Below are 26,210 nucleotides of genomic sequence, written 5' to 3'. Positions count from 1 at the left end.
TGCTTTCACTAAACTCCTCCGCCTTTGGCTTTTCTATTCGTGTTTAAGCTTTCTTTTCCTCTCTCTTTTTAGCCTTACTTTCTACCATTTTAGCTTAGCTTTTTGAGAGAAAGAACGCGACAGCAAGGTGTTTAGGCTTATGTGACGACCACGAAGAGCCACATTCAATCAATGGTCTTGGTTTCAGCTTTTTAAGCCATCTTTCCTGGAAGGGGAAACGGAGCATTCCCAAACAAACTACACACACACGCATGGGAGAACTTCACTGTAGTGTAGACTAGAGCAAACAATTAGACAAACAATACAGCAACGCAGAGCTGCTACAAATCGGTTGGATAAATGCATGCTGAACCGGTGTTTTAGTACACCACCGTTCACCTAGACAAACAATCTATCAATTCCTGAGCACTGAGGGTGAGGGAGGGAAGCAGGGGGTTTGTTCCGCATGCTCTTTGCATGCCAAATTAGGGCCATTATTTATGCACCTAATTCCGATTGTGTAAGTGTCAATAGACGACGGCGCGAGAGAGCCGATCGAAATAAAGCATATCCATTAGCGAACGACCGCGACCCACCAGGGACGGTGCTGGGTCTTTGTGTGTGTGTGCGTGTGTCCGTGATTCGTGATCATGAATTTTGATCGAAACTTCGCCCTCCCCCCAACCCCCATCTCGGTCACCCCCGTATGCCTGATATGTATTGCTGGTCGCACGCTGAGAACAGCACCATGTGCGGAGATAAATCCTACTCCTTGCGACCGCGAAGCAGCAGCAGAGGAGACCTTTTTCCCGATTGAATCCAAGCAACAAGTGTGGTGTGGTGCGTCTGTGGGCCTGTGTGTGAACGAACCGTACTAGAAAGAATCCTTGCTGCCCACTTGCCTGTGTTTGTATCGCGGCAGGCGGTGGAATTTTTTAATGGATGCTTTCCTACTAAAACCATTCCAACAGAGCGGTTGGACCATGGGTTGGGTTGGGTTGGGTAGCTCACAATACAATAAAATCGCTATTTTTTTTGTTTCTTTCCGCGCAGAAATACATTCGAAGTGCCACGATTGCTATTCTAGCCCGTACTCGTCGTCCTGGCGCATGTCGACGCATAAAATTGAGCCAAATCAATCGGAAAATTGATTCCACAAATGGTTGAATGTATAGCGCTGAAGTGGCAGATATGTGTTTATATTAATTGTGCCCGGCAAAGGAGTTGGAAGTGGCCGAGCACTCTAGCGGTTGGGAGGAAAGGGCCATTCATCTCACTTGTGAAACTCGTTTTGTAAATTACAAATTCAAATTTTAGTAATGTGCAGTAGTACATGTTTTTTGCCCCTTTTTTTAATACACCAAAACCGGGGGGGGGTGGTGAAAACCTTCGTTAAAATCTTCCAGCAGTGTTGTACTAAAATGTCCTTATCCAATACAACAACCATCGATGCAAAGCTTTGCGGTGGCGAAAAGCTTTGTGTAAGCTTTGCCGTGTAATGTTCTAAAAAGCGAGGTACTAAACTCTCTACTCTTCAAGTGAACTTTCCACCACTCACGATGATCGTAATGTTTTTTAAATGGTTCTTTTATTCTTAAAAAATATCAACTGCCTATCGAACTCAGTTTTTTCCGCACTTTCTGCCACCAGTTCCATACCGTTCGATTGGACGTACGATTTGATGCAGCCCTCCAGCGCTCCCCCATTACCTCTCCACTCGAGGCCCGTGTACAGTGGGTAAGTCTCGCCGGCGTCTCGCTTCAGTCGACGTACCTGGTCGCGGTACTTTTGCCAGGATTGCAGCTCAATAATGAGAAATTTCCCCTTGCTGCACAGATAATCCAGCACACGGCGCAGTCCAGCGTCTCCACCATTCAGGTGCACGTACATCAGCACGGAGAAGCAGCAGATAACGTCGAACTGTTCAATGTCCCGGGTCTTCATGCACCGCTCAATCGGATCGTCCATAGGCTTCATCTCTTCCCGGTTGCTTATTTCCAGCAAATTTCCACTGATGAACTCAATATCGGGGTACTCGGCACTGCCCCGATCGCACAGCTCCTGATCGATATCCAACCCAACGGCACACACAGCCGGTGTTCCTTTGCTCACCTGCTGCACGATTTGACGCACCTTTGCCGTGAACTGGCCGGAATTACAGCCCACATCCAGCAGGTGGATTGGTCCGGCGGGCGGCTCACAACTGCGCCACAGGGCTGCTAAATGTTGCTGCAAGATGTCGGCACGGATGCTGTCTTCTGCACGAAATTTGTAATAATTGTGGTAGTTGCCGTGCTTCACTTGCTCGTTACTTTCTCCCATCGTTTTGAGCGCTTTTCTATGCAACGAGGACCCGCACTTTCGCGTGAACAGCTGACAACTGAATCAAGCGCGCTGGTTTGTTGTTGTTTACATCGTCAAGGGAACAGTGACGAACAAAATGTATGCAGCATGAAGTGGATTTAAACAAAATCATATGATAATATGGGTTGCATATCGAAAAATTATATTTTTACCATTCTCTTTGCTTGGAAAAGCATCGAATCGGATATGCTTGTATCAGTAAACTTATTTTCAGGCTGTTTTTTTTTTGTTTTGTAGGTTACTGTACCAGTTGTCAGTTGTGTGGTGTGTCAGATTGACTTGTCACTTTTGAATTTTCAAAATTTGTCCCAGCCACGTGGTTCTGTGCGTATTGACAACGGTCAACAGAGGCACAGTAGGCTGATTTGGTTGCACAGGGTTAAGGAGCGATCCTTTGATAGATGGCGTTGCAAAACAGCGCGCATACATCATCATCTCATGAAAAGACAAGTCAGAGAGGGCACATCGTTGTGATTTACTTTTAGATTTATTTATTTTTCTTTAGAAATCATACAATCTATAGTGAGTTACACAGTACGAAAAATAAAAAAATAAGTAAACCTAAGACACACACTCAGGTTTTATCAATAAATAAATGCGCCGCAAAAAATAAATTAATTTGCTCTTCTTCCACCTTTCCTTCCTTCCTTCCTTCCCTCAACTTAAAAGCATGTGTGCATTTAACGCGCACCGGTTTACAACTGATTTGCACTGTTTGTTTGTTTGTAAGTTTGTTCGTTTGCATCGAACAACTGAATCTCGTTTTGTATTTAAGCAATATAAAAATAAAATAATATCAACTTCAAGCTAATTTCCTTGAAAAAAAAAATGAAAAGTGCCCTGTGGTGGCAAGAAGCAAAAACATGAACGCAATCAACAACAATGAATCATTATTATGCGCACCAATCCCACATCACAGGCAGCGCACGCACGCGCACACACACGCACAAATTAAAGCTTCTAAAAATTTAAAACATTATCTGCTTTTTTTGGTTTTTGTATTTTTTTTTTTCTTGTAATTCGTTATATATTCAATAGCTTCCATTTTTTTTGTTTTGTTTTGTTCTAGTCCGATAATTGTTATTATTTAAGTGTTTCTTCTAAACCTTACTCGATATAAACTAGAAGCTAATGGAATGTATGTGTATGTCGGTACTGCTTTCTCTATACTTGTTGTTATAGAAATCATATGAGAACAAGGAATATGTACAAGTTACGCGATTAAACGATCTGTGTCTGTATGTTTGTGTGTTTGTGTAGTTGTGTAGTTGTGTGTGGGTTTTCTTAATGTTTCGCCAGCGACTAAGATGTGTGTATTACTCTACGTTTGCATTTTTGTTTGTTTCGCCGCATGCTTTGACTGCCTGCCTGCCTGTCTGCTTGTGTGTTCCAAAGAAGCCTCTCCCACAACCTTGCCTGCCAACCTGTGTCCCTGTGTCCCTGTGAATATGTGTTTACTTGTGTATGTGTTTTTGTGTTGTTTGCCCTCAATTGCCCTTCGTATCGCGAATGAGAGAAAGAGAGATCATCGATCTTGTTACCTAATAATAATAAACTGTCCTAGTTAGAGCTATGTCCTATAGCTTGTTATAGTGTTGATTTTTTTTTTCTTCTTCCGTTTCAACCAACCTCCGCGCGGGTATTTCTCGTGTTGCTTCCTCCATTCTTTTTCTTCTTCTTCTTCTTCTTTAATTAAAACGCCCTTTTTACTGCACTGAGCACTGAAACCAGTTCAATACTTCATCATTCGGTTATAATTATTTTGCTTATTATTGTTGTTCTTGTTGTTGTTGTTGTGGTTTCGTAATTTGCAACACAAAATCACTTAAAAAACAACGAAACGGAAACACTCGCTCTCTCTCGCTCTCTCTGTCTTGTAAGCTATTGCGCCATGGCACAAATAAGTACGAAGAAACATGGTGTAGGACTCCAAAAACTAAATGCTTGAAAAAAAGACGTTTATGCTCCACCTGACAACATAAACGGGAACATAGAAATCTATTAGTTACTTCAACTACTCACTCTATCTGACGAGCATTAAAAGGTAAAATGTTCATAATATAACAAACATTACAAAACAATGAACCAAAGTGCTCTGCGTTTCATCCCTGCACTTTCTACACTTCAAGACAGAATTTCGTTCAACGCGATCTAATTTGTGCAGATTGTTGTGTGGAACTCACATATCTAATGGACTGTGTGTTATCATAAAAACATACGTTCGTTTACAGCTTGCTCCTTCCAGCGACCACTTCCCTAATTATCTGCTTTTTCTAGTGCTGCCTTGTGTACACAACATTCCTCCTCTATAGGTATTGGTTTCAAAATAATGCATTCAAATGTTTTTAAAAAATAAACCCCTTTTTTCCGTGTCGACTATTTTCAATCAGATCATTCGCACATCTCATCATCACCATTCATTGTTTCACCGTGTTTAGTCGGGTGGCTCCCCAAAATCACCCGAGATAATGCATTGCAGGAGCTGCAGAAATCACTTCCCATATTCTAGCATCCACCTTGTGTGCTAACACTGTGCTCAACAACAGCTCAACCAACACAACACATCCCCATGCTTCAAATTACCTAATTTTGGATTTGTTTTTCCCCACCTTAACATTTTCTCGTTTGCTAGTTTAGAATAACCGGGTTACCCTTGTAATACAGAACCATCCCCACGGGACGGGGGACAGTTCCCACGTCGGTGCCATTGCCTGCCGACCACCAGAGCGAGCGTCCATTAATTGCATTCTCTTCGTTTTTGCTGGCTGGTTGGGTCGGCTGGTTGGATGCCTCTGCCTTGTTCGTTAATGCTGTTATGCGCGCTGCTGCTGCTGCTGCTGTGCTGCTGTTTAATGCATTTTGCTGCACCACGTGTTCGACACACATTCGGCAATTCGGCGATGTCGTTGCATTCTGTGACACTACTATTACTACTACTGGATTATATCTTACTTATAATCGCTTACGTTCTACTATTTGTTGCTTTGCCGTTTTTTCTGTGTCTCTGTGTGTGTGTGGGAGAGTTGTGTCGTGTTCGCTATTTTCGATCATATGCGATTGCGATGTGAGTTTTTTTGCGTTTTTCCATTCCCCACAAGCAAACCCCTACCATCCATCCATGTATGTTTCGTGCGCCGACGGTTCCTTTCAATCTGAGTGGGTGAATATTGGTTTTGTGGGGGGGTAGAAGAACATTAAATATTAATTACGTGGTTACCTATTTTTCATGTTACCTCATCAATTTGAATCGCTTCTCTATGTGCAGAAAATTGTTTTGTTTTGTTTGTTTTTTATCGCTTACAAATGGGCTTTGTTCCATTTAAGTTTTGTCTTGTGAAATGGGTGATTTTAGTATCAGTAAAGGTGAGCGTGCGTTCTATACGTGTTTTGTAATAACTTCTTTTTGTTGTATTCACTTAATTTTATCGCAATTGTCGTTGACCTTTTGCCCGGTCGGTCATCATTAGTGTTTTTTTCTTCACCGCTCGATTTGATTCCTTTAGTATAGGGTTTATCATCATGTTTTACACTTGCATTCATTTGCATTCATCACATCCTCGCTGTTGTGCCGGTTGTGCCGATCAGTACCGCCTTACTTCCTCCTCCTCATGTATAAAACATCAAATCACAACATAACAACAGTTGACGCTCACTTTCCCTCTCAAATGCGCTTTAAAATCGTAGTATAAATTATAGCAAATTTCTATTGCTTTGCACAGAACCCCAAAAGCGGTCCCCGCTCAAACCACCCAGGTTTGGTCTGACCCCAACATCTGACCCAGCAGAGCAAAGAACGAATAAAGGAAACACTGAAAACAAAATACAGTGTCTCGCGCGGCAAGAACGTGGAACCTTTTCCGGCTTCGAAAACATTACAACTTACAACAAACTTACTCTACTAATCCGCCGAGCATCACTAGCTACACACTAGCAGGCACTCTCGAGTTCTGCCGCGCTCGTTCCACTCACGGCCTGTAGCTGCTGCCGCTTGCGGTACTCGTAAAACTCCTCCTTCATGGCCTGCACGCGCGCATCGATATTGTCGTACCGCGACTGGCCCCGTTTCCGGCCGCCGCTCAGCGAGGACACGACGCCCGCCAGCCCGGTCGCGCTCCACAGCAGATCGCTCGAGGTGGAGGGAAGCGTCATCAGGTGGTGGAAATCGTCCCGGATCAGGCCGGTGGGCGTGGAGGCGGTCGGCGTTGGCGTCGACGGATCGAACTCGTAGTGCCCATCGACGCTGCCCACGTCGGCCGTGTTGTTGATGTTGGCCTTCTCGGACGCTATGTTGAGCCGCGTGATCAGCTCCAGCCAGTGGGACATGGAGTAGGGTGGGTTTTCGAACCGGCCGCCCCCGATCGATAGTGGGGCTGCATGGTGCAGGCTTGGCGGTGGCGGCGGCGGCCTGTACGGGGGCAGATAGCGCCACTCGCGCAAGAGGTTGTGAGTCGAGCCCGTCGTCGTTGCAATCGCTGCCGAAGAGGCACCACTCGGTTGGGTGTTATTGCTGGAGGTGTTTTTGCTGCCGAACCCGCTCGAGCTGGAGTAGCTTTGCGGGGAGTTCTCCAGCCCACCGACCCCGCTGAGGGACGTTGTGTTGAGGTTGAGGTTTAGCATTGGCGAGCGTAGCTCGGGAATGGTGCGGCTTACGCTTCGAGGCATGCTGCGCGGATAGTAACGCGAAAACAGCTTCGATCGGTTGCTGTACGGATAGGTGCCGGCGGCTGGGGCACCCGCACCCGCGCCGTAATAGCTCCACGGGATGTTTTGGTACACATTCTGCTGGCCTGTTGACGGCGGCTCCTGCTGCAAGGTGGTGGTGGGAAGCTGCTGTGCACCGGGCTGACCATAGTAGTACGGCAAGCTGACCGGCACATCCGACACCGGTATGAAGCCGTGCGTAGCATGATGATGGTGATGGTGGTGGTGGTGATGGTTGGACGACATGTGCTGCAGGCTTTGCAGCACCGGCAGCTCGTGGTTGTAGTACCGATGCACGGAGTGGACACTCTGCGGCGTCGGAAAGGAACGCTCGGCCGAGCTGAGATGGTGAACCGAGCTGAGATCGCTGAAGTACAGTGGTGACCACGGTGAGTTGACCACCTGCGGGCTGGAGGTGGCCGGCGAGCTGGCCACCACCTTCGACACTCTCGACGGCGTGGTGTAGATCGTTTGGGCGGCCAGCATGGGCGGCAGCGTGGAACTGATCGACGGTACCATCACGTTACCCCCCTCCGGCAGCGTGTTGGTGTAGAGGGACTGCTGTGGCTGCGCCATCTGCGGTACCGGGCCCGTTCCGTGATGATGTAGATGATGATGATGATGGTGATTGCCGAAGGTCGTTTCCATTTGCAGGCTCAGCTGGCTCGGGTAGGATACGAGCGGTCTGCGCCAGGAAGCCTTCGTCAGCGAGGGAAGTCGTTTCGGCAGGAAGCCACCGTCGTCGCTGCTGCTGTACTGCGATACGATGCTGTTGCGCAGCGACACGATGCCGTCCACCAAATCTTGCGACAGCACGAACCGACCGTCGGCGGAGCGATGAATTTGTCCCACGTTCATCGATTGGTCGCCAATAAATTTACTCGAATATATAGAATCACAGTTTTGACAACGTCCTGGTGGCCAAATCCAGTGTAATATAGCTATCAGTATGTTTAGGCCGGGCATTCGGCTTCCTTTTCTTTCTCCTTGCATATATCTGTGTGAAAACGGGCGAAATCAAACAAACAAATATAAGTTTAGAGCGAAACTGTACGAAACGATCTAGCTAAGATAGATCTCCAACGTTCTTCTATCATGTAGAGCTTCTCTTTACCTTTGTATCTATCTTCACAGGGTAAGCATGAGTGCAAGAGAAAATGAGAAATAAGGAGATACGAGTATAAAGTCTGGGGCATTACAAGCAAACAACTTCTCACTCGCATTTGGGATCACAAGTGAATCCAAGCCTTACTAAACACTCACCTTTTCAAGGGTATTGGTTGACTAAGTGCGTTCCTATCTGTTAGCCTCGCCGTTACCATGTTGAGTTCTGTAATCGGATAATTTCTAACAATTAAAACGGGTGGTAATATCGAGCCATTCTCATAGTTTCCTTCGAACGCTTCTCTCACACAAACGCGCGGAAGGAAACTGCAAGAAGTGGATGGGCTCGTTTTAGTAGCGGAAAATGATGGCAGCACTCATCAAGGCGTATACCCGTTTGTTTTGCTTAATGGTTTTTTCAACGTCTTGCGATGACATCTTTTCCACGTTCCAATGATGTTGGAACGCCAGCAGCAGCATCATTAAGGCAAAACAATTATGAGAGACTCATTTTCATCAGCTAGTTGCAAAAATTCAACTGCTTTAAACCTTAAACTATTCACACAATCCAAACTATTGTTAGTAATTATAGCTATGTTATTGTTTAACTAAATGAAACATGTTAATTCGGTTAAGGTCGATTGGAAAGATAGGAAAGTATACACCCTGACTACGGCTTTCGTAGTAAATCCCGCCCGGTTATGCTAACCTTTCTCCTGTTTTCTACGTTTACGCTTATTGCAAATCTTCACGGCGCAGATCGACAGTATGATGGCCACGATGAAGAACAGGATGCCTCCGACCACGCCCGCCGTAATGGCTTTATGTTTCACGCGCGCCGGTACGGGAAACTTGATCTCCTCGCTCGTTTCGTAGCTCTTGAGCGAGTTGGCCAGCACGCGGAAGTAGTACGTTCGGCCGCCGACCAGATTCTTCACCAGATAGGACGTCTCTTCCGGCCGGATCTGGCCCCGGTTCAGCGTCTTCCACTGTGCATCCGTGCGGTACTTTATCGTGTAGAACTGTACGAGGTGGGCCCGCTCCAGCGGAACCTGCCACGAGATCAGGAAACCGTTCGGTATCTCTACCACCGTCACGTTCCGTGGCTGACCCGGTTTCGGTCCTGCAAAGGCGCGCCACCAATGTGTTTGAGATTAGTAAAGATCATTTCCCAACGGAGCGGATAGAATGCAACTAAAACGCTATCAAGCGGCAATCAAAAACACTACGGAGCATTGAGGAAATTGGGGGAAAAAGGAGCATGTAATGGAAGTGTGTAATGTGTTTTGTTACGTGAGATGATAATGTGTATGTAAATCAATGTACCTGTCGGTCGGAACACGGGTGGGAAAAAGGTCGAACCAGTTGAATCGGTAGGGAATAAAATGTTCTTATAGCTATCGATGTCTGTAAAACGGAAAGCAGAAACGGAACGTAAAATAAAACCAAATGAACGTGGTGCGAAAAACTGTGAGCTCTGTACGATGAACATCCCGTCCCTCCCAGGAAGTGTTAATGGCAATGTGATGTGTGGCAACTGCAACTCGTGTGTGCAGGTGTTTGATTAATTTGATGCCGTGTCAGTGGTGCAGTGTCAGTGGACGAATCAACCAATTGAAAAGAATGGAAATGAATGCATGAGCGATACGGATGCAAATCCAGAATGGGCGCGAAAAACGAAGCCAAGAACAATGGTGTGGTAAACGTGTGGCAAGCAAGGAGGATGCAGGCAAGGCGGTTCTGGAGAGATGTCCGTGCGTGCGGACCTCTTACCCAAGTCTTCTGGTGCGTGTTTGAATTCTTTATCGTTAGGCGCTGCCGTTGTCGTCGAAGGTTTCTTCGCCTTTTGAGCGTCTGCGCAAGAGCATCATTTGCGGTGGAAGTTTCGTAAATACAAGTGAGGGGTTACAATTCACACACTTTACTGTCCCGCATCCCGAGCTAGGATTTGGACAAACCACAAAGAGAGTACTTACCGAGAGTACGGATCGTTATCACCTTGCTCATCATACCATCGCCCAGAGCATTCTTGCCGATCACCTGAAACTCGTACGTCGTGCCGGGCGAGAGCCGATTGATCGTAACCTGCGTGCTGCCCGACGGCGTCACAGGAATCGTGGACCACTCGGACACTCCCGCCTCGCGATACCAGATCGTGTAGTCCTGCTTGTAGTCCGGGCCCCCGCTGTAGCCCGGCATCCAGGACAGCGTGACGGAAAACTCGGTGGCCGAGCCGCTCAGGTTGTACGGTGCGTGCGGTTGCGTCCCTTCGATGACCAGCTGGGTAGCGGACACGATCGTGGCCACCTCGTTGGAAGCAACGCACTGGTAGTAGCCAAAGTCGGACCGGCGCAAGTTTTCGATCGTAATGTTGCCGCTGTTGATGCGGACGCGATTCTTCTGCAACGGTTGCCCGTCACGCCGCTGCCACTGGATGTTCGGCTTGGAGGTACCTTCCGCTTCCTGCGCATCACAGTGCATCTCGACCGATTCGCCCACCTTGCGCTGGTACAGCGGGTCCGGCTCGACGGTGAAGGCGGGCGGCTTCCGCACCAGCACCTCCATGTGGCCGGACGAACCCTGCGTACCTTGAGCGTTGTAGGGGGTGCAGGTGTACCGGCCCTGGTGGTTTTGGTTGACGCGCGTGAACAAAAGCGACCCATTGTTCATTATAACTATGTCTTTCGTTTGATAAGGTTCCAGTAATCGTTTATCTTTGGTCCATGTTACATATTGTAGAGGAGGATTCGCTTTTATATAGCATTGTACAACACCAGCTAAACGAAACGGTAAGTATTGTATTGTTGGGGTGAAGGTCACTTTGGCAGGATCTATTGGGGGGAAGGAAATGAATGAATTACCAGTTTGTGTTTCAGAGCTTGCCACCAAATGATCGAAACATTTACTTACATTCTATATTTAAATAAGCCGAAGCACTTTGTGGTTCTCCAATGCCATTCGATACCTCACACGTGTACTGCCCAGAGTCGTCCGCGCTGACCGGATTGATGATGAGCGAACCATCCTTGCGTATCGTGACTCGCGTCTCGAGGGCAGCTACCTCCCGTACCGGTGACCCTTCCCGGAACCATCTTACTGTAACATTTCCCGGCATTGCCTTTGCCTCACAAGTGAACTGCACCTTCTCTCCCTCCAACTTGGTTTGATTAGTGGGCGGCACCTGCACAGCAATGAGTTGGTAACACGGCATTAGTACAACCACGGTTCTGCTCGAACGGAGCTCCTGAGTTCTTGCACAACCACACTGCGATTTCTGGGGGAAAATCCCCCAGCGATTACGAATTATGCTACGCTATCATAGAATAATACACACACACAACCACACACACACACACACTAAAAAGGATATTAGACAGAGGTGGCCAAGATACATAGAGAAGGGCTTACTGTAGGATTCGACTTACTGAGCCGAAGGTATATGTGTGTGTGTGTGCGCTATTGTGATCATGCTGCGGATTAGCCACTACCGGATTATGTTAGTGATTTAAATAAGGCGCGCAGCAGCGCAATGTATCAAAATTCGTGAAACGGAAAGGTTAAAAGATCGGTTTTTATTATCAGTGGTAGTGTTTGCTGTGCAAGGACATATGCAGAGACCAAAGAAGAGAAGAACAAAGACATAGACAAATCGTCTCTACCGCAAACAAGTGTTTGTGTGTGTGTATACACTACAGCTGCCATCGGGCCGACAATATGCTAGAAGAAGAGAAAGGTGCACTCGTGCTCTAGGTACATAGATATATAGTTGGGCAACATCAGGAAGGTAAAGGTACATGTGACAGATAACGAGGAGGACAGCAGCTTAACGAAGGAATAGTGTTAGATGTATAGAGAGATGTATATATATATAGAGAGAGAGACGTATTATCACAAACGTTACAGAGAGAGCTACTCATAACAACATTCATATGCACTGCGCGAGCAACAAAACACACGAGCGTCACAAGTTACGAGGAGTCAGAGAGTATGGTAGAGGTTTGTAGGTTCGTTCTTAGTCAAAATTTTTACCATGATTACAGCGCCGCCCGCTATTATAACACGGGCAGTATGGGAGACTTGTCCCTCACCATTGCGCGCGATACACGTGTAATCGCCGATGTCTTCGTGGCGGATAGTGCTGATCCGCAGCTCGGTGCCATCATTAAAGATACCAACAGTAGAGGACGGATCCACCGGGTTGGCATCCTTGTACCACAAAATCTCTGGTGTTGGTGTGCCATCTGCCTGGCAGTTCAGTATGATAGAGTCACCTGGAATCAGTCGGAACAGTCGATACGAAATCAGTAGCTAATAAAGGGAAGCGAAAACGAAAGGTGGTTAGGGGTGGCGTTGCATACCTAAGTTAACGTAGATTATATCTTCAGGCGTTACACTAAACCTCGGCGGTGCATGGACGTCCAGATGAAACCACGTACCGTTCTTATGCTGCTTCGGAGGTCGGTTTAGAAAGACTACTTTGCACTCGTACCAGCCCTGATCGGATTCGCGTATGTCGGTGAGGTTCAGCGATGCCGCGCCGAACGTCGAGTTTGGTGGCACTCTAGAAACGCGCCCCTCGTATCCCTCTCCGCTGTGGGTAGGATAGCTTTCGTACCATATAAAAATGGGAATTTCCTGGCCCTTGGGGACGCGCGCGTGCCGAGCAAAGGGAGCAGACGAAAGAGAGGAACGAATTAGTTTCCGGCAGCGGGCAAGGCAACATTTTTGCTACAGCATACATTATTGCTCTTATCGATAAGAGAGAGAGAGAGAGAGATAGGTGTTTGATAATATACTGTTATCCAGTTAATTATGAAAGTGTGTTCATGCAAGTTCAACAGAAATGCGGGATGATCCTCGAGCCGCTACCAGTTCAAAGAGTGTTCGACTGTCAGTTAGCCGTTTACAGTCAATGATACGAAAGGCATCCAGAAACAAAGATTAGCATGCTTTAATAACAACTAAACGAACCGTTTGCCACCTAATAAACGAAAAATGATGTCAATCTGTTACTCCTTTTGGCGCTCCTATCTCGATCGTATATCACCTAAGCTTTATCTAAATATTAAGTTTCCCGTCAAACCCAAATGCATGCATGCACACATGTGTATAAAAGAAAACAATGATGTGGAAAATGAAACGATTCGCGAATTTGGGGTTTACTCATGCACATTTTAACTCAAAATACTCTTTTTCGCAAACTCGTAAGCCAGTAGCACTAAGCACTTGGTGATCATTTTGTTGTGTTTAATGTGTTTAATAAAATAACGAAAAACGCTTAACCGGGGATCTTAACCTAAGTGTTTCAATGTTAATAGCAAATGCAAACTTATGCCGCAGAGCGCACTGACGCGGGGCAGAGAAAGATGGTAATTATAAAATGGTAAGATTGACAACTTGAACATTGAGAACAAAGTGTATGTAATACTTAGACTATCGCGGGGTTTCGAAGGATATATGTTCAATACTTTGCCGCTTTCGCTCTTTGTGTGATTAAAAAACTTGATTAGCAGTTCCGGGATCGCTTGATGACGTACTTTTTCGCTCACCTTCTTTTCCCATTGCAACACATAGGGAACGGGATGCTCGCCAGGGAAATCGACGTGACAGTTGAAGACGACACTTTCGCCGAGGATCGCCGTGATGTGCACTGCATCTTGGGCTGTGTGAGAGCGAAGAAGAAGCGAGTAAAGCATTATTATGTAATGATGGCCAGAGGGAGGCAATGATCACACACAGGATCATCATCAGCATTAGGAAAGCCAGTACTTACGGGGATTAATTGTACAGCAGCCCAACGTGAAGCACAGGGCGAGCAATAGAAATGAAATCAACCGATTCAACGACTTATCACTAGTAGTAGTGCGTCCAGCATTACAGTCTGTCGCCGTTCTCCGCCGTACTCGGGCACTGTACTGGCCAGTCAGCAGTGGGTTGTCCTCGTGAACGTGACCAGCGTCGCTAGTGCTGCTGCTGCTGCTAGTATAATTGCTAACTGTTTTCACTTTAGAATGTGTTCCGCTTGTTATTGCGCTACGGCTTGCATCGGTATTGCGGTCGTTTGCCCGTGCAGAGCAGCATCGGCCAGGACTCGCTAAGGCTTGCTGGGGGCTCGTTTTGGGTGTGGTTTTAGTGGCATACGATCGCGACCGGCTTAATGCCTGACACCACCGGAAAACCCCAGGGTCCACGCACATGCCCATGCCTCTGCTCCCATAGTCACTGCTAACGTACCGTTTTCATGGCGCTGGTATTACCTGCAAAAGGCGAGGATAAAATGCTCATTAGAATATAGCTTATATTACCAGCGACTCCTCAGAAATTTAAAATCATTTAAAAAGTTCAAATATGTTTGAATCTCTAGTACATTTTCCTAAAAACCAAAAAAATATAAAACATTTCCTTCTGCGAGCGATTGCCATATAAAATCCTAGAGCATTCATTCAGCATTTCCCAACGTGAACCAGCATTTGTAGCAATGTTTGCCCGAGCACCAACACCACCACCATGGATCAATACAGATTTTGCACAACGATACCACTTTATCACCAAGTACGCGGGGCGGGTGTGGCCAACGTAATCAAATTCAAATCATACAGCATTCCACGTACACGCTTTATAGCACACACACACACACACACACACACACACACACTGCGGATTACCCTTGAAACGGCAATTTACCTTGGCTCGTCCTTCCACACCATATTGTGTGTGTGGGGCCTGGTTGAAAACATTCTTATACTTTACTTTCAGTTAAAGTTACACACATATCCTTCTTCTCCCGTGCGCCTCACAGCCCGTGCGCCGCCTACTTCGAAGATTTGCTTAACTATTATCCCTTAATGCAGATGTTTCTGTCCTGTCCTGATGAAGGCAGCGTATGAGGGGAAACACTCTAACACCTCCCGTTGCCGTGCCCACATACACACACACACTCATACACACACAAACTCCACAAGCTGCCACAAGCTCTACAATAGTACGCAACGTGTGTTTCAGAGCGTTGGAATTTCGGCCTAGACGAGAAGTGGGCCATGGCAGAGGGTCATGTCAGTGCGCTTACCAGTGCCTACTCCCCACCTCCCCCCTCTCCCCACCCAGCAGGGGTGTGTTAATTTTTGCACTGTGTAACACATAATGTGCGAGGAGTTAATCCAGGGAAATTATAAAGCCTACTTTTCCACGTCAACCACGGACACACACACACGCAAACCCACGTAGACACACTCACTCACACTCGATGGTGACAATATCACACACCTCAGCCATTACGCATAGGAGGGACAGGACATCATGCCATCCAGGCAAAGAAGGAGTCCTGGAATTGCTGGAGCTCACTGTTCTGGAGCAATTGAAGCTTTTCCCACGGCTCCCCAGGTAGTGCACGTGATTTACCTGACGACGCTAGTGTACAGCCAAAACTCCACAACTGCATCAGCTGGGAAGGACGTATATATTTGACGAGAAAGCAGATTTTCCAGCCTAAATCCCACTTTTCGAGGAAAATTCGTCCTGGAGCTGCGTGCGATACACGATATACGATGATGTTTGCCTGCCTGGGTGGAACTCGAGAAAAACTCTAGCTCAAACTTTTGCCATGGTCTCTCATTTTCACATCCTCTCTCCCTTATAGTCTCTCCACACAATTGGGACCGTGCTCTCGCTCCTTCTCTTTCCATCTCTTTGGCTCATGATCCATATATTCTTCCGGATTTGCTCCCCGGATATGCTCAGCCTACTACTCCAGAGCATTCCTGATTCCGTGCTGGGAGATACAGAGATACATTGAGCAGTTACTGAGCTAAAGGAAATGTTTAGACAGCACGAAGAAAGCGTGAAAATAACGTATCGCTCCTTCATAGAATATTATTTCAAAACTTCTCGATGAAAGAAATGCATATGCTTGCATCTATGAAATATTCATAAAACTATCTATTTTTTGCCTCTCTCTCTCTCTTTCTCTCTCTGTATTTGCCTTGGTCAATTTGTGCCTCTGTCCCTGTGTGCGAGAATTTCCAGCACAAGACCACCAGCAAAAATTTAAGCACCGCTCATGCGCGCTACGACCGACTTGACGCTCACCTCTGGCCCCGAGAATCTCTGAGAACTGCGAGGCTCTAGCTTCTACTCCTCCCTCACCAAAATCGTATGAAAAATATCAAGGGTTTGCCAGTGCACGTCGTCGTCTTGACAGAAGCCTCCGGGAGTTGGTCCCATATTATCTCCTCACGACAAGTTTGTCACACAGATTCCTCCTACATACACACACACACACACACAATTTGCTTGTCTATCGTCTCACACACCAACAAAACGGCGTGTAAACTTCGCACGCCTGTCGTTCGTCCGTCCAGTCAGTCAGGAGTGATCTATTTTTTATGCTTCTCCACCATTAAAACCCGATGATGATGGTTCACACTTTGGTGTTCATAAATAAAGTCGCCGTCGTTGCATAAAACAACGGGAGGGAGCGGGGGAGAGGTGGGGTAAGGTTTCGGACCAAAAATTTGTTCAAGAAGAAGTCGGCTTGAACTCAATGTCACGCCACCTACGCTGTTTTGATTGCTTTGATTCCAAAACAAACGAGCTATGAGAGGGCTGTGCTCGTTGTCGCGCTTAGACACCCGACGCGGTGTTGGTATGGCGCTATGTGACCTCGGGGTGGTCGTATCCGTGTAGGCGCCCCTTCCTTCCCATCGTGGGCAGCCCAGCCTCTGCTGCAATGGATGTAAATCGTCCACAAATGCTTTTTCCTCCGCAAGCAGAACACAACACAAGAATTCAGCAAATAATAGCAATAATTACATCTTCCGGCGAGGCAGCCAGGAGCAAATTACAATCATACATTTTGAGTGCTCTTTTGCTACTTGCTGTACCATTCCGTCGATCGACATCGGCGTTGGCCGCCCCACCCTATATGCTGACGGGTGATGAGGTCAATGTGATCGCGGTAGGAAGCTTCAAATGTTATACTTCCTTTGCATTTGATGATCGAACCTGATGATTCCCTGATTATTCGTGCACGATTCGATTCTTCAAATTATCGCACGTTTCCCTTTCAAGAAAAAGGCGCCTTCTTGCAAAACTCCTCACTACATGCTTTATGAGCATTTTTCACCGATAATTGGTGTACTGTTAATTATGCTAAATATCGAATATGCAAACAATATACAGCAGAGAAGTGGAAAGTGATGAGCAGGTTTCAGCCTACTGCGTTCCAAACCACATCCTCTCGCTCTCTCTCTCACACTCTCTGCCATACAATTTGCTGCAGTTTTATACCACACAGCTTCCTGTCGTCCCGGATCGGATTGCGTGTGATCAGGCGGAAGTCAGCTCGAATCAAATCAGTCCCTCCCTCCCGCTGTCCCCTACAAGCTGCTTTTGGGCTCTTATTTCTGACTTTTTTTTCTTAAATAATTCATCGATACTTTCATCATTCTTTTCTTTTTCCCATCTTTTTCCACCGTAATTTCCCACCGCCTTTGGATGGAGAAGAAGAGGATGAAAGAAGAGGCGCGAAAGAAACCAACCAAATTCATTCAAAACATACACACCATCCCCGTCCTCACATCGCCATCATCACATCGCCATCGACATCCGAAGGAAAGCCAATCACACAATCCCCGCCTGCCTTAAAACACTCATCACCACGATGCCCCCCGCCGCAACCTGCCGTGCCACACAAGACGCAACACAAAGTGCGCCCCCTTTCGAGCGACGCAACCCTCGGAAGAACCAACCAAGATGGTAAAAACGGGCGCATCGGACGAAAAAAGGAGCAAAACGAAAACGCCAACATTTCCCATCCGGCCCATCTTGGGTCTCTCTCTCTCTCTTTTTCTCCTCGCTCTTCCCTTTTGTTAGCCTTTGCTTTCTTCTTTCCCGCCTGCATTCTTCTCCCTTTCCCGCCGTTCTTCCCTTTGTGCTTCGTTCTTTGCCGCTACGACGTCTTCCCGTACTACACCCAGAGGAGTTGTGACCTGTCTTTACTTTTTTTGTTCATTCGCTTCCTTCTTTATTTCGGCCCTATGAGCCCGTGCGTTCTCAAAGTGCGACTTTCCCCCCACCCCTCCAACCCTCTGGTGCGCAGCAGGGTGAAACATTCCAGCCCCTGTCTACGGCGCGCATTGCTTTGACACAACGGTTCCAGGTTTCGATACGTGTAATGGGCAAGAAGAAGAGCAGCACATAGTGGCAAGTTAACGCCAACTGCACTTGCTACGGGGTGGTGTTACGAGGTGCAATCCATTGAAGGGGAAAAATACGCAAAACACCGAAAACAGGAAATTTGCCATCACCAACCGCAGCAAAGGGGTGGCGGCCGACCAGAAGGGCAGCGCTTTTTGAATAGGGCGAAAAGAAAGACATCCCCCAAAAAAAAGGGAGTTTGGGTTAGCCTACTTTTTTTTTTGTTTTCTTCTAAGCTTCTCCTGGACAACTGCACGATGGGGCTGCGCGTGGAAAGCGCCACTGCTGTTGTAAACTGAGAGCCACATACACTGCCACTATTCGCAGGAAGCCATAAAACATGCACTAACAACATCCTGCCATCTCGAACAACATGTGACCTCAAACAGCAGCAGCAGCAGCCGGGGCCCGTACCATAGTAGGCCTAGGATGACTGCTGACTGCGTATTTTTGCTGCAGCGTAACCGTAACCGCGCCAAAGTAACCACAGCCCCAAAATACGGGGACCATTATTTTTGGTGACTCCCTCCACCCCTTTTCCACCATGGTGCCCGGGGGAGAAGGATCTCCGTTTGCGCATACCGAAACACGGTGCACCAGCAGCATAATGATGGTTAAATTCGGGTTTACTTACCGCGATATGAACGTGTGCTTGCTGTAGTGAGCTTCAATCAATAATCCATTCTGCGGTATGCTGCGATTACTTGCTGTCACACACTTGGTACGCGGGTTGGATGGAGATGAAAATTCCCCAGCTTCTAACGGCACAGGTACACGTGCGTGCGTGCGTGTGTTTGTGTGTCACGATACGTTTTTTTCAGTACGTCACACCCGAACAATGCAATGCTTCAAGGCAAACAACCACTCTTCCTCTTCCACTCAGGTGCGCTCGATAAAATTTGATCCTTTCTTTATGCGATTTTCACCTAGTTTTACAAGCGCCACCTTTGACATTTAACGGAAAGTGCTACACACCTTTTCCACACGCCAACATTTGCATAATACCACTCACACATACACACACGCTCACACACACGCTCACTGATGATTTCCTCTGTTTTTCTCCTTTTTTCTCGAATCACACACACAAACACGTAGTAAAAATGGAATGCAGATAACAGATTACCGCGGATAAAAATTGCCGTGCCTTTTCACGAATTCACGCCGCACACTATGCTGTGAGCACAATAGTAATCCTTTGTCGGATCAATTACACCTGCAACGAAATTGCACACCAAAAAGAATGAAAAAAACGACGCAACAAGAATAGGAATTTCCACTTTTTGGCCACCGTGTGTGTGCCGCCACCGCTGCCGCCTATCACATCCTTTCCCCTCCCTCCGTGAGTAAGGGCAGGCGATCGCGTCACACCTTATTTTTCTCCGCACTCAATCAGGTTTCGGGTGACCGCAAACCAGTGCTAAAATCTCAACGCACACACACACAGGCACACACACACCGATGGCGAGCTTTTCCAGCGTTTCCACAGTCAGAATATAACACACAACCCACACCGCCGTTTGACCCGCAGAAGCCAGGCCAGTTCCCAGCGCATACATACACACGCATCTTCCTTCTCGCTCCTTATCGTGCTCTCTCATTCACTCCTGCTCTCTCTCTCTCTATCCATTGCTCTTGCCATCTCGTTTTCACAATCCATTGCTCCGGGAGTGGTGCTGTATTTTACATGCAGCAAAACTTGTAACATTTCTGCTTCCCCGAAATAACAAAAGAAACGGTCACTCTACGAAACGAACGATTGCCGTGAAAATGTGAATTCTTTTCCCAGAATACACCAACACACACACGCACACAAGCAGACACTTGAACAAAGCACTTACAGGTCAGGCAGCACACCACGGTTGATGAAAACTACCAGATCCCTAGCACCGCGGAGCTCTAAGCATACCGTGCTCAGCCTACTTCGAAGATCTTCTGAAAAATGTGTGATGCGTGGAGTCAGCAGAAGAGCAATGGGCATACGCTAGTATCGATTTTTTGTGTGGCCCTACACAAACGCTCTTTCTCACAAACGACAGCTTCTTGGCCCATTCTCCTCTCTCTCGGTATGTTGAGCTGTTGCGAACAGCCGAAAAAAGAAGAACCCCACGCGGGAGCTGCTGGTGAGCAACGGTGAGAAACGGCGAGAGCGAGAATGAAGCCAAACATCGCCACCACCACCATGCTCTGCTTGAGAATGCTATGCTGCTGCTGCTCGTTGTTATGTTGCTCGTTCAACCAAGCAACATGATGCGCACCTTTGCAAACCCACACAAACAAACGTTTCGTTCTGCTTTGGCTAAAAACACACTGCTGTGCGGAAAACACGAGTGTACCCCGCGGCGCATGATATTTTGAAGTAACATAAACGGCCCCAACTGCTACAAAAATGTGCTCAAGTGTATTATGAAGCTTAGATGGTTTTTGGTACAGGTTTCTTAACTCACAACCACTTCTCGCAGGAAGGGAAGAATTTGGACGATTGCTGTCTCAACGCCAATCGCTGACTGATCTCGATCACGAACCCTGCACAAACTGCACAGGGAACGTTGAAGTCAAACCAGAACCACGGACTGGAATGAAGGAATGAACAACACAAATCATCTCTTTCTCTCGCTCTCGCAGCGCTGTAGAAAGAGAAGGCTATTGGTTCCCATTTCCAGCAACATTTGAATCCAGCATCTTGCTACAAATTACATTGCCTGCTAAGGAATGAGCGATTTAAACGAAACACAACTCTGTTGTAACAGGAAGGTGCACCGCGCATGGTAAAGTGGACATTCCCGTTAATGTGAGCTGCTTCTAAACTACCAGCCTATTTCTAGCTATGCTTCTTACTCGCGCAGCATCCGATTTACCCAGAACAGAATGATAACTCGTTTCTTGAAGCACTCACTTGATGTTATGCGGCCACTCAAACGGGGCGCTGAACCGGTTTTGGTGCCGTGCAAGATATAGGACCCGTAACGCTCGATGCCTTTTGTTGTTTTTCGTCAATATAGCCTAATCCCTACCGCAGCTGGTGCGGACCCAATCGGGTGGTTGTATGCCTGGGACGAGTGGTGCATTCTTTACTGCAAAAAGAGCCACCTGTCAGAACAATAGCTCTCCTGCTTCCAATTCGACCGTAAAGAGTGATAAATGGTTCTACACATTGTCATCATATATCGTTGGGCATATGTTACAGATGATCTTGGAGCACATTTCTGCCATCCAGCGGTCCGGTAAATCTACCGCACAGAACACAACATCATCATCATTACACGACGTTACGTTTTGAACCTCTCGGTGTTTTTATTCCTTTCCACTGATGGTCCAAACATGTACATAGTTCCACAACGCTTCACTCCGCTAGAGTAATGAAGGAAACCAGCACAATCGCGTTGAATGAATGTAACCGTCTACTTCAGCTTCTTCTTCGGGCGCAGGTTGTTGGTGTGGCCACACTTCTTCTTGCGACAGTTGGTCGCTCTCGGGTGCAGGCGTGCGTAGCACTTGCGGCAAATCATCTTGTCGCAGTTGTACTTTTGAGCCAAGATACGCAGAGACGGCTCAATGATACCTGAACGAGAAGAGAAACAGCAGTTTAGCAGTTTAGAGCGTGCCATTTCCGTGCCCAGCAGCAATCTCGTGTGCAAATACTTACCACCACGGAGTCGCAGCACCAGATGAAGGGTCGATTCCTTCTGAATGTTGTAGTCGGAGAGAGTGCGACCATCCTCCAGCTGCTTGCCGGCGAAGATCAGACGCTGCTGATCTGGGGGAATGCCTTCCTTGTCCTGGATCTTTGCCTTCACATTCTCGATCGTGTCCGAAGGCTCGACCTCAAGTGTGATGGTCTTGCCGGTGAGTGTTTTCACGAAAATCTGCATGTTTCTGTAAACCACAAGAGGAGGAGAACGAACAACTTTAGTTTGACATTCGAGGTTATGTTCACACCAGTGCTTGTGCCTCGCTGTCGCACGAAATACAACGGATATGGGGCGTATGTAAATCACAAAAACCACTATCACGATGTAATTTCACGTTTAGCACAATTCGAGACAAGTGCAAGCAACTTTAAAATCATTTATTCCATTGAATTACGCTAAAATCGACGCAAACTCACCCAACGTGTCTGTTCGCTGGTACACTTTGACAGGAAAAGAAAAACGACAGGAAGTTTTGACAACGACAAACACCAAAACACCAGGTCAGATCATGAACAACTATTGACACTGTACGTGCCAACGCAAAAACGAGTTTGACAATTAACTATGCTTCCGAAATATAAATTAAGTTTTAATCATTGATTTAATATTTTTTATGGATTATTAAAAAAACGATTCCACTAATGGTGAATTGATAACAAAAAATATAATTCAGCAGAAAATTACAATAGTAAATTTCTGCACAAAAGGAGTCCTCAAATAAAAACTCTGTGAACTTCTGATGCGACTCAAATAAAATAACCGATATGCTTGCTCTCTCTCCTTAAAAATGTGCTGGTTAGTTGGAAGCAATTCTCCTGGATAATTTTCATACATTTCTATGAAATATGGTGTGCGTCGGATAACGAACATGAGGCAACCTTCTCCTTCTCCAGCATATCACCACGTCACTACAATGTCAACATGACAGTTGTGCTATTTTTTTCCCTAGCGGGTCACGAGCGAACTTCAATTAAGGGCTTTTTTATATTTTTATATCGGAAGCTGGCTCCGATAGTTTGCCCGTGATTTTCTTCCGAGACTCGTGCTCGACAACAAGTGGCCAGAACCATTGGCCGCGTAATGAGCGAACTGTTGTCACAGTGAATCGTTTTCTTGCAACTAATTAAAGACTAGTAAAGTGATAAGTGAAACAACCACATAGAATGCCGAACGACGATAATGGCAACTCTACGGCAGAAAGCGAGCCTCTCGCACCTACCGACCAGGCCGATGCTGATGTAAGTTGGTGTAATTATTAAGCTCAAGAATATTGGATGAAAATTTCGCTCCTCCCCCCTTTCTCCCTACATCAGGGTGTCGCCGTTCAAGGACAGCCCGGAGCACAGCTGCAGCAGCAGCAACCGTCGCGCGCTGAATCGTTCTTCGCCATCACCAAGTCGCTGATCATTCGTGCATTGATTATTTATTTCATATCATCATTCTTCCGCCGTCCCGCCCCAGATGCCGGGGTGAACCAGCAGGCCGCCGCGGGCAAGTCGAAGATAAACGCCTGGAATCTGTTCGAGAATGGCACCGTTTTCGATTTGCACGTGTACATCTCCGAAGATCAGTACGACGTGGACTTTAACAATCCAAGTAGCTTAGTTTGGCTACAGGAAGGGCTAATTTACGGCGATTGGTACGGAGGCCGCGATGGTGACGGCATATTTACGCTCAATACTCAAATCAAAGCTTCCGAGCAGCTGATGAACAATGGATCGATATACCTGCATACCTACGTGACGAAGACGGGCCTCAGCCCAAATCCGGCAGCCGGGGAAGATTTTGCCGGCAAAAACATGGGCCACGCGAGAGCAATGCTGAGCAAATACAAGCGGATAAAGCGCACCAAAACGCACAACTTGCTGGCGGGCGAGAAGGAAAAGTTCGAAAAAGAGCTAGAAGATGCACTGGTGGACGATAAGATCCTGGCCCACTGGCATCCGAACCTGACCATCAACCTGGTGACGGATCAAACGAACTGGGTGAAGGGTACGGTGCCGCCGCCCCTGGATGAGTACATCAAATTTCTTCCCGGCGGACAGACCTACCTGCCGATCGTGTTCTACAACGACTACTGGAACATGATGCGGGACTATCAGCCGATTAATCGCACCACACCGGTGCTGGACCTGAACCTGTCCTATCAGCCGCTATCGCTCTTCAAGTGGCAGCTGTACGCCGCTCAAGCGATGCGCAACAAATGGGCCAACAACATGTTCACGGAAGCGCTGTCGGGCGGTTCCGAGACGGACGAGGACCAGGACTCGCTGAAGGAAGCGCTGCTCGACACGAACCCGTACCTGCTGGGCGTCACGATCGTGGTGACGCTTCTGCACAGTGTGTTCGAGCTGCTGGCATTTAAGAACGACATCCAGTTCTGGAACAACCGCAAGTCGCTGGAGGGCCTTTCCGTTCGCTCGGTGTTCTTCGGCGTCTTCCAATCGCTGATCGTGCTGCTGTACGTGCTGGACAATGAGACCAACTTTATGATTAAGATCAGCTGCTTCATGGGACTCGGCATTGAGGTGTGGAAAATCCAGAAGGTGGTCAATATAAACGTGACCAAGGAGAACCGGGTGCTCGGATTTCTCCCGCGCATCACCTTCACCGACAAGGGATCGTACGTTGAGTCGAGCACGAGGCATTACGATAATCTGGCATTTAAGTATCTCGGATGGGTGTGTTTCCCGCTGCTGGTGGCGTACAGCGTGTACAGCGTCCTGTATCAGGAGCATAAGGGATGGTATTCGTTTGTGCTAAACATGCTGTACGGATACCTGCTCACGTTTGGCTTCATCATGATGACCCCGCAGCTGTTCATCAACTACAAGCTAAAGTCGGTCGCACATCTGCCGTGGCGAATGTTGACCTACAAATTCCTCAACACCTTCATCGATGACATCTTTGCGTTCGTCATCAAAATGCCGATGATGTACCGAATCGGCTGCTTCCGTGACGGTAAGTAGACGTGGCAAATGCGAAACAAACCTTCCATCATTCCAATTTATCGTTAAAACGTAATCCCTTATCTCTCTTGGTAGATATCGTGTTTTTCATCTTCCTTTACCAACGCTGGATCTATAAGGTTGATTCGAAGCGTGTGAATGAGTTTGGATTCTCGGCAGAAATGTTGCAGTCGAAGGATGAAGGAACGACACCAGCGACCGCTTTGCCGGAGCCGATCGCCAGCAGTGGCGACGAACAGCCGGAAGAAGCTGCTGGTAGTCAACCTGCCTCGCCCAATGCAAAGAAAAGGAAGAACAAAAAGTCTTCCCCCAAGCGCAAGGGAGCCAATAAGACGGACACGGATAAGAAGGACGACTAGTAACGCAATATGCAAACACACCATTAGTTACTCACATAACTAGAAAGCTGCTTTGCGCCCTTTGCTTGGAGCGAAAAGCCCGAAAAGCCCCACTTGGGTGTGTGTGTGTGTGCGCGCGCGCAGGCAACCGGTGGCCCCGTAATTGTATCTTGTATTGCGTTTATTATGCTAGTGAGTTTGTTTTTCTACGTAAAGTATATTTAATTTTGTCCTAGTTGTTAGCAAGCAGTGTAGTAGCAGCAGTATAACGACCACCCCACTGATGATCACACCCGATCCAGCTGTAACCAATAATATGAAAGCTTTACTAGGTTCATTCGTTTCTCAAAAAGACTACGTTTAGCAGTAATAGTGGTGCCGGACGGAAGAAAAAAACGAAATGAGCTGTGGTATGTTTTACATGATGCAAGTACATGTTAGTGTAGTATGATAACTGATGAAAGTGTGAGTTTCAACACCGAACAAAGGGATAACTGGAATGGCTGTCGCCGTGTTTTGAGCTGAATGGATTCATGATGACACACTCTTGCTATCTATCACCTCAACAGGCCTGTGTACATCATGTTGATAAGCGTAATCCTATTATCTTTCATAGTGCTTGTTTAGATTTCGAAACACGTGTTTCGTTACCCATCCAGGGCTTAATCTTTTGTATGATCTGCGTTCATTTTAATGTTTCACATTATATTTATATGTTTTTTAACCTTTTAAACTATTTATGACAAAAATAGGTTAAGATAATTCAATGTAACAACCGGTCCATCCCCCCAAAATATAAATCACGTTTTATTCACAACAACCCCCACGTGCAATTCCACAGAGGTAAAACATCGAACCCATTTAAAAAA

General features: G+C 47.0%; 4 protein-coding genes across 17 annotated transcripts; 1 reads left to right on the top strand and 3 right to left on the bottom strand.

The window, feature by feature from the left end:
• Positions 1-1,535: 1,535 nt before the first annotated feature.
• Positions 1,536-5,571, bottom strand: LOC120905003 (probable RNA methyltransferase CG11342). Its single transcript, XM_040315615.1, has 2 exons — positions 5,561-5,571; positions 1,536-2,359 (listed from the first exon to the last, which is right to left on the bottom strand). Exons 1-2 carry the CDS (start codon positions 5,569-5,571, stop codon positions 1,555-1,557), a joined length of 816 nt encoding a protein of 271 aa, XP_040171549.1. The 3' UTR covers positions 1,536-1,554.
• LOC120900399 (protein turtle) lies at positions 2,812-20,883 on the bottom strand. Of its 14 annotated transcripts, none has more exons than XM_040307338.1 (13): positions 20,184-20,436; positions 18,977-19,558; positions 13,922-14,405; positions 13,686-13,810; positions 12,507-12,789; positions 12,178-12,419; positions 11,059-11,329; positions 10,125-10,979; positions 9,922-10,002; positions 8,858-9,271; positions 8,308-8,374; positions 8,159-8,166; positions 7,882-8,041 (listed from the first exon to the last, which is right to left on the bottom strand). In XM_040307338.1, the coding sequence occupies exons 3-13, from the start codon at positions 14,349-14,351 to the stop codon at positions 7,998-8,000; spliced, it is 2,820 nt and encodes a 939-aa protein (XP_040163272.1). In that variant the 5' UTR covers positions 14,352-14,405; positions 18,977-19,558; positions 20,184-20,436; the 3' UTR covers positions 7,882-7,997. The 14 variants fall into 14 exon arrangements, 11 of the variants coding, with proteins under 11 accessions (XP_040163262.1, XP_040163263.1, XP_040163269.1 ...); XR_005739196.1 differs by having other exon boundaries at positions 7,934-8,041; positions 8,308-8,391; positions 20,184-20,433; XR_005739195.1 differs by having other exon boundaries at positions 7,938-8,041; positions 8,159-8,170; positions 8,308-8,391; positions 20,184-20,433.
• A 728-nt stretch (positions 20,884-21,611) lies between these two features.
• Positions 21,612-22,584, bottom strand: LOC120903792 (ubiquitin-60S ribosomal protein L40). The gene is made up of 3 exons (XM_040313405.1): positions 22,451-22,584; positions 21,989-22,218; positions 21,612-21,904 (listed from the first exon to the last, which is right to left on the bottom strand). Exons 2-3 carry the CDS (start codon positions 22,212-22,214, stop codon positions 21,744-21,746), a joined length of 387 nt encoding a protein of 128 aa, XP_040169339.1. The 5' UTR covers positions 22,215-22,218; positions 22,451-22,584; the 3' UTR covers positions 21,612-21,743.
• Positions 22,585-22,973: 389 nt separating this feature from the next.
• LOC120902666 (cleft lip and palate transmembrane protein 1 homolog) lies at positions 22,974-25,841 on the top strand. The gene is made up of 3 exons (XM_040311624.1): positions 22,974-23,272; positions 23,348-24,995; positions 25,079-25,841. The coding sequence occupies exons 1-3, from the start codon at positions 23,198-23,200 to the stop codon at positions 25,360-25,362; spliced, it is 2,007 nt and encodes a 668-aa protein (XP_040167558.1). The 5' UTR covers positions 22,974-23,197; the 3' UTR covers positions 25,363-25,841.
• Positions 25,842-26,210: the final 369 nt, after the last annotated feature.

Source organism: Anopheles arabiensis, chromosome 3 (genome assembly GCF_016920715.1).
Source record: "Anopheles arabiensis isolate DONGOLA chromosome 3, AaraD3, whole genome shotgun sequence".
Taxonomy (NCBI): domain Eukaryota; kingdom Metazoa; phylum Arthropoda; class Insecta; order Diptera; family Culicidae; genus Anopheles; species Anopheles arabiensis.
The sequence above is the reverse complement of the archived record's forward strand: the minus strand, read 5'-3'. Positions and strand labels throughout refer to the sequence as shown.

Excerpts from the sequence above, each read along its gene's own strand:
- LOC120902666 (XM_040311624.1), top strand. The coding sequence starts at position 23,198 with ATGCCGAACGACGATAATGGCAACTCTACGGCAGAAAGCGAGCCTCTC. Across the intron at positions 23,273-23,347 it reads CCGACCAGGCCGATGCTGAT|GGTGTCGCCGTTCAAGGACA; the intron begins GTAAGTTGGTGT and ends TCCCTACATCAG. Across the intron at positions 24,996-25,078 it reads AATCGGCTGCTTCCGTGACG|ATATCGTGTTTTTCATCTTC; the intron begins GTAAGTAGACGT and ends CTCTCTTGGTAG.
- LOC120900399 (XM_040307328.1), bottom strand. The coding sequence starts at position 14,351 with ATGGGCATGTGCGTGGACCCTGGGGTTTTCCGGTGGTGTCAGGCATTA. Across the intron at positions 12,420-12,506 it reads TATAATCTACGTTAACTTAG|GTGACTCTATCATACTGAAC; the intron begins GTATGCAACGCC and ends GACTGATTCCAG. Across the intron at positions 8,042-8,307 it reads CAACCAATACCCTTGAAAAG|ATATATGCAAGGAGAAAGAA; the intron begins GTGAGTGTTTAG and ends GTTTTCACACAG.
- LOC120903792 (XM_040313405.1), bottom strand. The coding sequence starts at position 22,214 with ATGCAGATTTTCGTGAAAACACTCACCGGCAAGACCATCACACTTGAG. Across the intron at positions 21,905-21,988 it reads GGTGCTGCGACTCCGTGGTG|GTATCATTGAGCCGTCTCTG; the intron begins GTAAGTATTTGC and ends CTTCTCGTTCAG.